Genomic DNA, 12,837 nt, shown 5'->3' on the forward strand with positions numbered 1-12,837 from the left:
TTCAAAAAGTTAAATTATTTAAAAAATAAAGGAAAAAATACATTGCATTTGGGGGCAACTACACATACTTAAATATTCTCTGCTTAAGGGGAATGGAAAACAAAGATAATCCTAGTTCTTTCCCTTTATTGGGTCATAAGAATCTATAGCTCATGAGAGCATATAACGTTTCAACTCACACTACCTTGCTAAATCATATTTTAGGTTTTTGGTATTCAAGGCATATGCATTCCCAAATTTCAACTAAATCCAGAAACTAAATCCTTCTTTGATATTATTTCACTCCTTGAAGAGTGATTTCTATCTGGATTAGTGAATCTGTGAGTAAAAGATAAAGAAGCAGATTCTCTTTAAATTTCTCATCAATATCCTTAACTTTAGCCGCACTGTTTCTACGACTGCTTCTGGACCCTCTCTCCAGAAAAGAATTGTCTCAGGAGGTCTGTTTGACAGGGGAAAGGTCACCAACTTGTTTCGCTCTGCTTAACAAGGATGGAGAACCTTTTTTATATAAAAGGCAACTTGATCTAAATTTAAAAATTAAGGGCAATATAGATACACAGAGCCAGAAACATACACATTAAAGAGTATCAATTTCAGAGAATACAGGAAGAAACAGAGGCTCATGAAGGAATATCACTCTCCTGCAGCCCTTTAGGATAAACTGAGTTTTAACATTAATAGGGATACATGGGATTATCCCTTATCCCAATTATATGCGTACTAAATGAAAATATCAAGAGAAAGTCAGCTGTTATATTTATTTTTAAAAATGTATGCAAACCTGAGATTATTTTAAGGCACTGAATTAAAAGTCTCATTTGCATAGGTATTGTTCTCCTGTTTCTTTAGAGCAGGATTTCTAAACAGTGGCTCTACTGCTACTTGGAACCAGATAATTCTTTGTTGTGGGGGGCTGTCCTATGTATTTGTAGGATGTTTAGCAGCCTCCCTGCCTCTACCCACCAGCATCCCTCTAGTTGTGACTACCAAAAATGTTTTCAGATATTGTTAAATATCCCCTGGGGTGCATAATTGCTTTGGAGAGAAAGAAGTACGGAAGCAGAATTGCAGAAATGTCTTTTCTTTGTGCATTTTTGTTTCTTCTGTTTAACTTGAGATAAATCTCTGATGTGTTGTGAAATTAAACCAATTTTGCAAAGTACAAGAGAATGTGTAATATATAAACTTATACCCTTGGGCAGAGCTTAATGGAGTAAGAAATATTGATAAACAATTATTAAATAACAAAATGTGTTGATTTTTCAATGGTTACAACATACAGCAGAAACTCAAAATCAATATTAAAAAATATTTCCACCTTCATCTAATTTATATTTTTACGTATTTGTTCTATATTTATCTTTATTTTGATAGATGATACCAATAGCTTCAAGAAGAGGAAAAGACTCAGGCTACTGGTAACTCTGAGTCACAAACCTGGAACACTTATGTCACAATCTGAGCAAAAATAAAATTCATTAAAATAGCATTTCATACAAAGTGATTAAAGTTGTGGATGTCCTGGTCTTGCAGAAAGAGTTTTGAAGAAATGATGGGACTGTGTAGAGTCTATCTCACGGCCATACACAATTGGTGCTCTTTGATGATTATGAAGTCCTTATTACTGATTCTTGATTATCTTCATAAAAATACCAGTGTGGGTGGGTGCCTTCTAGACAAATTTAGTAAGCACAGGTTACTTACTTCCAGTGAATGCTATCCATCGAGCATATTTTGTAGCTTCTCTTCGCCAGTGGGAAGCCACCAGCAAACCACATGTGACAGTCAATGAAATGATTCCCATGATGATAAAAAACAGTGTGGTGACCCACTCCGGGGGAAGCCGGGGAGGGATGCACGTCCGGTCTCGTCCATGGATTGTTTGACACTGTCGCACGAGGCCCACAGTGAGTGCTCCTGCGGAGATGCAAATGGTGGGAATATTTTAGTGGGTTTGGCCTGTCCAGGGAATATTCCTCACCACCACCCCTTTAGTTCTTAAATCTCATTTATCTCTTCGTGGGTCATTTAAGCACATCCTAAGTCCTACTCTTCAGCATCTGCTGTAGTTCATAACGTAGTAATACTTAGTTTAACATACAAAGTGAACTTAAAAAAATAACAAATGACCTCAGAAAAGTCATAACAGGCAGTTCACTCAGGCATTCATTAAATAAATACTTTTCTGAGTAATTGTGTCAGGTATTTTTCTAGGCTCCAGGGAAATAACAGCAGACAGGATGAGGTTCCTGCCCTCACTGAGCCTGCATGCTGGCAGAAAGAACTGGTATTTTTTGATTCCTAGATCCAAGACTCATTGTATATGACTTCATTTTGGCTGAAAAGAAAATCACTTTTCAGAAAATTGAAGACAAACCTGAAATATGCCTAATTGTAATATAGAAATAAAATTAAATAATAGATTAAATGCCAGAAGCAATATGTTTATGAAAGGTATAAGGTCTAAGAATATTACAGTATAAGTAGTTTTCCATTAAACTCAAGAAAATGTTGGAAAAACTAGGAGGGCCCTCTGTCCCAAACTTGGTATATTCACCAATTTTTGTAGAGTTTACAAGTGTTCACGCTGCCAAACCATGGCTGGCATGCTTCACAGAAAATCACAAAGGCAAATTATGAAGGTAATTCTTAAAGTGTCTCTCCCCATTCAAATAAAAGTGATTTTGGTAAAACATCAAGCATTATTTTTCCATAAGGATGATCTCATGTCAAACCCAAGGGCCCTCCCTCAATCAAATTTGGGGTAATTTATAAAAACTTAGATTAGAAAGGTGACAGAGTAATTATTTTATCTTCTTCCCCAATAAGAAGAATGTTTACAATGGTACTTCTCAATAAAAACTACTTGTTTCCCCTTCCAAGAGCAATGGCAAATGGGAAAAGTTACCAAAAATATAGGAATGGAAATTTCTGGAGCTATTAGAAACATAACAGATTTTTGCATTTTGGGGGGTTTTTTTGGTCTACATTCTTTTATTTATAGAGATGGGGTCTATGTTTCCCAGGCTGGTCTAGAACTCCTGGTCTCAAGCGATCCTCCCGCCTTGGCCTTCCAGTGTGCTGAGATTACAGGTGTGAGCCACTGTGCCTGGCCAGCATTATTTTCTCAATATGAACACAAAAATAAAAAAGACATTGACCTCGAAATCATAGCACTTGCCACGAACAAATGTCTTCTGTGAAGGGAACTGGTGAAATTCCTAGTGGCATTTTGGGAAGCTGCCCTGGTGGGAAGACAGAGCAGGGCTGGACTTTGTGCACGTGCACGTGTGGCTAGGTGGCGCTGCTGGAAGGAGGGTGCTTTTCTGCAACTGGAGTTTGGCCATTGATGTATTTTTAGAAATAAAGCAACTTGTTGAAATAAAATGAAACAAGAAATCAGTTCTTCTCTCAAAGTTGAGTTTGAGTCCTCCCCCAAATGCTAACTGTTAAGCAGAGAAGAAAATAAACAAGCTGTACTTTTTTCCCAAGTCATCTAATAACTATACCCATCTGGTGATCCCTGCCCAGGTGCAAGCAACATTATACTTATGGGGTTATCACAGGCAGGAGGAAGGCAGACCGGACAGAAAGTACACAAATCTTCACAAAAATGCTACACACTATGCCACACACCACCTTCTACTTGGAGCTGATTGACTTCATAGGCCAAAGAGAAGTAAATCAGTAAAAAAAAAATTGTCACACTGTTTATTGCTAACCTTTTAAGTTTCACGGTAATTGCTTGAAACCAGAAGAGAGGATTTGGTACAGGTGAGTAGGCACCAGGGAATTGCATGACTGTTCTTAAACAAAAACACTAAAAAGTCTCCTTGAAAACAAACAAACAAAAAAACTTGAGGGAGTGTCTTATGATGAGGCATTTTCTTGTAATTTTGGAAATAAAGAAGGCATTCACAGCAGTGCTCGAGAACTCTTAACAGGAAACTCCTCCTGATCATTCAGCAAAAGACCATTAACAAATTATCCTTTCCTAGTCACTGTTCCATTTATAAAAGATGTAACTGCTGGCAATGAAAGACCCTCTGACAAAATGCAATATTATGAATTATTATATTAGCAACTTTCTTCTCAATTTAACATACAAAGTCTGTACAGTTACAAAGGTAACTACATACCTAGTGAACTTAGATTTACATTTGATTATTTTTTGCTGGTAAATATTAAAAATTGTAGGTTCAGTACATCATAACTGAACTCTCCTTCTAAATATCTGAGTATCCTTATGTTGACTTTCTTACTCTCTCAGCGTTAGAAATGAAATTTAACTTAACCTCCTGTGCCTGTAGATTCTGAGTGGAATTGCTTTTCTCCTCCTCCTCTGTCTAGCACACCACACCAAGTGACTACAAACAGAACAAGTACGAAAATTACAACACCTTCTATAAAACTGCAAATAATCTGACCATGGTTTAGCTTTAAAAGAATAGCTATAGTCCTGTATTTATCAAATTCCTTATCACAATAAATCAAAACCAAATAGCAGCTCTATTCTAGAAGAAAAAAAGCTAATGCTAATCGACAAACAGAAGGCATACTGTATATAAGAAAATCAATACACATTTTTTTTTTTTTTTTTTTTGAGATGGAGTCTCGCTCTGTCACCCAGGCTGGAGTGCAGTGGCGCGATCTCACGGCAAGCTCCGCCTCCCAGGTTCACGCCATTCTCCTGCCTCAGCCTCCCGAGTTGCTGGGACTACAGGCGCCCACAACTACGCCTGGCTAATTTTTTTGTATTTTTAGTAGAGACGGGGTTTCTCCGTGTTAGCCAGGATGGTCTCGATCTCCTGACCTCGTGATCTGCCCGTCTCGGCCGCCCAAAGTGCTGGGATTACAGGCGTGAGCCACCGCACCCAGCCAATACACAAATATTTTGCTGAGTCTCTCTCGTGCTCAGCATAGTAGCAGTCAGAGATTCAACAACTAATATGCTCACACATTCAGTAAAAATAGACTTTCCTTAAATATGCAAGGGCTAATGCAAACAGTGGTCAGTCAACATTGTTAAAGTTCATTTTCTTGAGTGAGACTCTAAGTTGACAACATTTATAACACAGTCATATATTTTCTGTAAGCTGACTGGGGGAATTTGCAAGGCTAACTGTGCTGTTACTATTAAATCTTATAAATTCAGGTCTGTTAGTACCCGAACTTTCACCAGGCCTTCAAATTTAATATTTTACCTCAAGGAATTACCTCCTTGAGCTTCAGACTCATCACCCACATTAACAGTCAAGATCTTTTACTTCTTTTAAATTCCCTTAACACATTTAGTCTGTATCATACAACCATGCACTTACTTTAAGGTAGCTTCTTTTTATCCCCAAACAGGACATGAGCTTTTCAGAGGAGGGAACTGCACCTTCCACTCCACTGGAAACCCCAAAATGGCCTGCAGTAGTGGAATTCATAAGCATTAAGTGAGTTTAAATGTATTAAAAACAAGCTAAATTTAAAATCGCACTGCATTAAATAAGTTCTCTACTGTAGAGCTATCTTAGTATGGTTTCTGCACACTTATTAAATACAAGCTCAGCCATTCACGAATTTTTGTTTTATCCAACAGGTCTTTTTGCCTCTTGAAGGGGCCTGTAATTCCATTCCCCAAACAGCCAATCCATCTGTACCCTGCAGCTGTTTCCTAGGTAACTAACCCAGCCAAATAAAAGACTTGTACACAATAGGAAAAAGGAAATGGAACTAGAAACTACAGCATCCCACATGCCTCTCAGCATCTCACCTGTGCAGCATAACACACAAAAGGAAAGTCATCCTGAGTCTTACTCCATTAAGTGGGGGCATCTTAAGAAGCTTCGACGCTCGTCATCTGTAAATCCAGACACTGTTAAAACGATTTAATACAGCCAGTCTGAGCATGTCTGTTGCCACAGTGAGGATGATTATAAGGTATGTCATCACTACATGTAAAAGCAGTGTCACAGAAAATCTGTAACACAGGGGCTGTAAGGCAGAAAGGCGCACAGCCACCAGTCTGTCAGAGCAAATCATGTGGAGTGCTTGCCAACCTGGCCAGAGAGAGGGTTTTCCCATACGGGGTTGGATTTGAGCAAAAATAGCGAAGTTAGCATTAGCTATTATCTTCTTCCATCTCCCTGTTACGTTTTCCTCCTCCGGACAATGCTCTCCTCCGCTCTCGGGGCTCTCCCTGTCAGCTCTAGGTACTGTGATTTGGAGTGCCCAATCCCTACCACAGATGTGGATCTCTTGCTCTACTTCCTCCTTGGGGAAATAAAATCTGTTCTTGGCAAGCTGTTTCACTGGTTACACAGGCCAAAAAATACTCTACCACAAATGTCTTAATGATTGATAAAAGCTTAACATACTACCTTTCCCAAGAGCATTTGTATTTGAGCGAGGGGTAGTATCCCAATTGAACTGAAATTACGGAGTTTCATGTTTTAGCAATGGGCTGGCTGAAGAAATTTAGAATTGGATGGCACGTGAAGATGGGGAACAGGAAGGGGAAAGACCCCAGTGTACACAGCCCTGTGCACCTCCCTGGGTAAGTCAGACGCTGGCAGCTCGCCCTCTGAATGAGTAGAAGCACAAAAAAAAACAACAGCCTACGGGTAACTTAAAAACGTCACACACCTAATTTTTTCCTCTAGAAACATAGCTAGTGGTGATGATTTTTATCTGCTATGATTTCTAAATTGTATTTTAGGATATAGGTGCTTATACATAGCAAACTGGCCAAAAAAAAGAGTGAACAAGTAAATCAAAGAAACTTAATGAGCCACACATGGACAGTGTCTGAAAACCTGAGTAACATAATAGGCTGAGGCTAAGCCCTACTCTCCACTGTAGTAACAGCATGCCCTCCTGTGACTTTCACCTCTTCTTACCCTCCCGGGAGTTTACCCATCCTTACAGTTTCTCCCAGTCTCTCACTTTCCTCTTGCCTTCATGTCTTTCCCTACCCAGCCTAGAGTCCTTGATCCATTATGTTACCACCTTTTATCTTTTCATGCACCCACCTGGCAAAAATGATAGCCCTGACTCAATAGAAATTTCTTCCTTCTTGTACTAACCTTCGGGCTGTGGAATGCTGATGGAGAAAATCACATCAGAGCAGACGGGTGCTGCTGTAAATTTCTAAATTTTAATCTCAGGGCCGTCATCTCTGTCTAGAAACTAATTAGGTCTCACTAATTCCGTGCTTCACTGTTCTTTGCTGAGGCTGTTCCAAGACTCCTGCACTCTCCTTTAAAAAATCTACCACTTCCTTCATATTCAGTAGGTATCAGTCTCTATTATTTCTCAGAAAAAAGTAGAGGCCATCAGACAGCAAATCCTCAACTGTCTACCATCAAACTTACAAATGTATCTGAACACATTCATTCTTTCATTCTCACAATCCTTTCTCCTTGTGTTTTGGATCCCATCCTCCCCTTCTTTGGGATCTTGCCCAATACATTATTTTCTCTTTTCATATCTATCCTCTTCTGGATCTCAAAAATGTTTGAATGTGTTTAAGTTTCCCCTACCATAAAACAAAACTATCCCATATGCCAACACGTCCTCCAGTGGCATCATGCTTTCTGTTTCTGTCTTGCTTTGTCTAACCTCCCTTGCCCCCAGCCATGGCCAGATTTCCTCCTCCTCTGCTGCCTTCACTTCCCAGAGTCTCATTCACTCTTCAACCTACTGAAGGTTGGCTTTTGCCCCAACTACCATTTTGATAGAGCTCTTGTGAAGCTCACTCACTCCATAACACCAACTCTAATGGATGCTTAACATTTAAAGTCCTGGACTTAAAACATTTTAGCAGCATTTGATATAGCTTCTTCAAACACATTTCCTTTGGTTTTGGTAACTCCCTCCATATCTACTGGGTTTCCTCCTGCCTCTTTAGTTTCTCCTCCTTTCATACACACTTTTTTCTTTCCCATTTGTTAAAATTTTGTGTTCTTTAGGGATCTTTCTTGGATCTGGCTCTTCTACAGTGACTCTCTGTCCTAAATCCAAACTCTTTAAAATGGGCTGTAAAGGTCTGGATTATACTGCTTCTAGTCTTTCATTTCTTTTCATACTTGATGCTCTAATTCTTAGATTAATTCCTAATTCATATATCTCCTTATATTATACACACCCCAGGCCCTCATATATGCTGTTCCCTCTGCCTACAATACTCTATCAAACCTCTTTTCCTGGCTACTACCTATGACTAGAAATTCCAGTTGCAGCTTAGAAGTTGCTCCTGGGCTATCTTCCTTGACAAGCTCTTACACTCCCATCCTGAGTTGAGTGCTTGTCCTCTGGGCTCCTATCAAAGCACTGTATCTCCTTACTGAACCTGAAGAGATCATGGGAACCCCTAAAGTTGTAGCCAGTGAGAAGCAGAGGTAGCCTGGGGACCCCCTGACCTTGTGGATAGCATCTGCATTGGGGGCAGCATCTGAATTTGTGGAGAACTGAGTCCTTAATTTGTGAGGTCTGCACTAACTCCAGGTGATTAGTGTCAGAATTGAATTGTCCTGCAGTGCACCAACTTGGGGTTGGAAGAGACTACATATCTTTACACAAAAACTTATATATGAATGTTCATAGCAGTATTATTCATAATAGCCAAAAAGTAGAAGCAATACAAATGTCCATCAACTGATGAATAAAAAACAAAATATCCATACAATGAATTTTTCAGCAATTAAAAAAAAGAACTACTGATACATGTTACAACATGGATAAACCTTGAAAACACAATGCTTTGTGAAAGCAGCCAGACACAAAAGACCACATATTATATGATTCCGTTTATGTGAAATGTCCAGAATAGGCAAATCCAAAGAGGCAGAAAATAGACTAGTGGTTGCCAGAGGGTGGGAGAAAAAGAAATTGGGAAGTACAGGGTTTCTTTTTCTTGGAATGTTACAAATATTCTGGAATTAGACATTGGTGATAGTTGCACAATACTATAAGAAAATCCATATATGTGAATGTATGAAAAACCACTGTGTTGTACATTTTATTTTTTAGGCCATTTTAAGGACTTCATAAGTTGTACACTTTAAAATGGTGAATATTACCTCAAAAGAAATCCAACAATCATTTAAATACCAACTTAAATTCAGTAGCATACGGAAACTTTACTCCAATATAGCTCCATTCTCTCCCTTGTCTTTGAACTATTATTATGCAAATTATATGTATACACTATAAGCCTAACACAGTTTTATAATTATTGATTTAAAATAAAAAAGTTATAAGCAAAAATATACTTGTACTGACTTTTACATTTACCTACATAGTTACCTTTACCAGTGCTCTTTATTTCTTTATGTGGATCCAAAATATTGACTAGTGTCCTTTTATTTCAGCCTGTGGACACACTTTAGTATTTCCTATAGAACATGTCTACTTGTGATGAGTTGTCTCCATTTGTTTATCTTGAAATGTCTACATTTCTCCTTCATTTTTGATGGATAGTTTTGCTGGATATAGAATTACTGATTGACAGTGATTTTTTTTTCTTTCTTTTTAGAGACAGAGTCTCATTCTGTTGTCCAGGCAGAGAGCAGTGGCATGAACTTGGCTCACTGCAACCTCTGCCTACCAGGTTTCAAGCGATCCTCCTACCTCAGCCTCCCGAGTAGCTGGGATTACAGGCATGTGCCACCACGTCCAGTTAATTTTTTTGTATTTTTAGTAGAGATGTTTCTCTACTAAACAACATGTTTCACCATGTTGACCAGGCTGGTCGCAAACTCCTGACCTCAAGTGATCTGCCTGCCTCGGCCTCCCAAAGTGCTGGGATTACAGGCGTGAGCCACCACAACACATCCAGCCAAGAGTGATACAGCACTTTGAACATGTCCCACTGTTCACTGGCCTAATAGTTTTTGATGAGAAGTCAGCTGTTAATAGTATTGAAGATCCCTTGTATATGAGGATTCACTGTTTTCCTGCTCCCTTCAAGATTCTCTTATGTCTTTGTCTTTCAACTGACTATGATGTTTCTGAATGTATATTACTTTGAGTCTATCCTACTTAGAATCTCTTAGATTTTTCAATGTATAGTTTTTCATCAGATTTGGGGAGTTTTTAGCCATTGTTTTTCTAGGCATTCTTTCCGCTCCTTTTTCTCTCTTCTTCAGGAATTCTTGTTATGTATATGTTGATATACCTGATAATGTCCCACGTTTCTTATATTCTCTTCACTTTTCATTATTTCTTTCTGTTCCTCATATGCAATAATCTCAATTGATGTGTCTTTAAGTTTGATGATTCTTTCTACTTCTGATTTGTTTTAGCTATTTAACTTTTCAACTCCTGAATTTCTATTTTATTTCTGAAAATAATTTGTATCTCTTTATTAGATATTCTCCATGTGGTAAGCCACTGTTTTCAAACTTTCCTTTAATTCTCTGTTATTTTGGGGAACATATTTATAATTACAACAGCTAATTTAAACTCTGTCTAGTAAGTCCAATGTCTGGGCTTCATCAGGAGCAGTTTCTATTGAACGCTTTTATTTTTCCTGTGTATAGGCCACACTTTCCTGTTTCTGTGTGTGTCTTGTAATTTTTAGTTGAAAACTGGACATTTGAATAATATAATGTGACAACTATGGAAATCAAATTCCTTCCTTCCCCAGGATTTGTTGTTGTTACTGTTTACTAACCTTCCTGGAATCATTCTGTAAAGTCTGTATCCTTTGTTGCGTGTGGCCTCATCTATTAGTTTAGTAGTCAGCTAATGGTTAGAATAAGGTTTCTTTACATTCTTTGAACCAATAAGACTCTCAGCCTTTGCTGAGGGGGTCTCTCTCTGTGCTGTGGCACATCATCAATGCTGCAGCAGGCAATTTACAACTCTGCCTTGGCCCTCACTTCCTGCTCGCATTGAGTCCTAAATCAGGTAGAGGTGAGAGAGTAGGGCCTTCCCAGTTGTTGCCTGGGTATGTGGACAGTCCCAAACATGTGTGTGGCCTTTCAGGTTCCCAGAAATATGTTGGAGCTTTTCAAAGACTCCTATGGACATTCTATTCCTCAAATTTTCCTTCATGTTTGCCTGTCAGTCTTTTGTTACCCCAATACCTCAGGAACCTGTGATGCTAAACAACTGCTGACTGTTTTTAACAAATGCCCTAGGAATAGAACAGAGCAAACTCTGAATCTGATCAAACAAAGATAAGCCCTAAAAATTGAAATTTTCACTGAGCTGCCAGACCGATCAAATAGTGACAATTCTCTGGGGATGGGGCTTTAAAAAGTACCAAACCCCCTGCCCTCTCAATTGGTTGCTAAGCTGCTAGTTTTCACAGCTACTATAGCTCTGAGGCTACTGGTTTTCAAGGGTACTGGGGACAGGTAGATGGAATTAGCACAATTGAAACTGCCACAAAGTTTGCTATTCTTACCAAATACAGGCAATTTTCTCGAATGCTCCTTCAATTGTTGCAAGCTTTAATTTCCAGAGTTCTGAAAAGGTTGACCTAATAATTTTGCCAGTGTACTTGTTGCTTTTACAGAGGAGCAGTTTTTTGGAGGTCCTTACTTTGCCATTCCAGAAATTAAACTCAACAACAGGTCACAATTTGAATTTCAGTTTTGTCACTAATTTGGGCAAGTCAGTTAATCTTTCCAATCCTGCTTCAGCAAAAAAATAGTACAACCACCATTTAGGTCTGTGTGAGAATTAAACAAGATAATGAGATAACACCTGGAAGGCAATCAGAACTGTAAGCACTGAATAACAGTTTTCAGGAAAAGAAATTAGATTTTTTTTTTTTTTTGTTAAAACACACACAGGACAGTACAAGACACACCAATTTAACACAGTAGTGCACTCATGAAACTTGCATTCCAACATAAAAAGGGTGCTAAGGCTATTGGTCATAAAAAGTAGTCAGGACATTACTTCCCTGTTCAACTTTTTTAGTATATTATTCAGATTGATGACCACACACAAGGCAAGTTCAGGCTTGCTGAAATAGAAGCTCTGGGGATGGATTTTATTGGAATACCAATGCTGGAAGCCTGGAGATTGAGAAAGCTTTGCTCTTATAATGAAATAACAAAATGTTTTGTTATATAACAAGTAAAAAATGATCATTAGCCTTTAAGTTTGATTTTCTTTTTCCTTGCATCCTGTTGGCTGTTCCCTCTATTCTGATTTTAAAAGGCAACTATTACCACCTGTTTGTAAGCATGACTGTAGTTTGGAGGCCTTATTTACAGTTGACTAAATCATACCCAACACTGCCCTCACATTACAGCTTATTAGCTCTTGCTCCCTAAAGTGACCTTAGGTTTAATCCCATAAAGACATTAAATACTAACTAGCAGCAAATCTCTATTTTAAAATCTGTTTTATTGACAAGTACAACATGCTACCAGAATCTGTCCTCACTATGGCACTATGACTCTGCCAATTATTGAAGCTCTTAACATATAGTGCATGAAGAATTCATTAAAGAAAAGCTTACCACAATGTTTAAACTATCCATATAATGTATAGAAAATATGTGGAAGGATATTTGTCATACTGCCAAGAGTAGCCTACTCTGGTTGAAGAGAACTGGAGGTGACGTGGGGAGAGGGGGTGAGAACCTTTGTATTTTTACTCTGTCTTATCTAAGTGTAGATAAATCCATACAATTCTGTCTTTGGAAAAAAAAGAATGTTTGCTTTATATTTTAAAATTCTAAAATGTTTATAGGATATTACACATTAAATTTAAGTGTGCTAATTGCATTTACATTACACACTATGAAATCTTTCAATCATGTATGAATTTAAGCACATGCTCTGGATCTAAAAGAAATTAAGAGTATGCCAAAGAAATTAGCAT

General features: G+C 38.3%; 1 protein-coding gene across 1 annotated transcript in view; it reads right to left on the reverse strand.

Annotated features, from left to right (window-relative positions):
- The window catches only part of MOSMO (modulator of smoothened), a 77,238-nt gene that overhangs the window by 7,248 nt on the left and 57,153 nt on the right, over window positions 1-12,837 (reverse strand). The window contains exon 2 of the mRNA XM_031002874.3: window positions 1,708-1,920. Coding sequence (XP_030858734.1) covers window positions 1,708-1,920 — 213 coding nt within the window. The remainder of the gene's footprint in view (window positions 1-1,707; window positions 1,921-12,837) is intronic.

This window comes from Gorilla gorilla, chromosome 18 (genome assembly GCF_029281585.2).
Source record: "Gorilla gorilla gorilla isolate KB3781 chromosome 18, NHGRI_mGorGor1-v2.1_pri, whole genome shotgun sequence".
Lineage (NCBI taxonomy): Eukaryota > Metazoa > Chordata > Mammalia > Primates > Hominidae > Gorilla > Gorilla gorilla.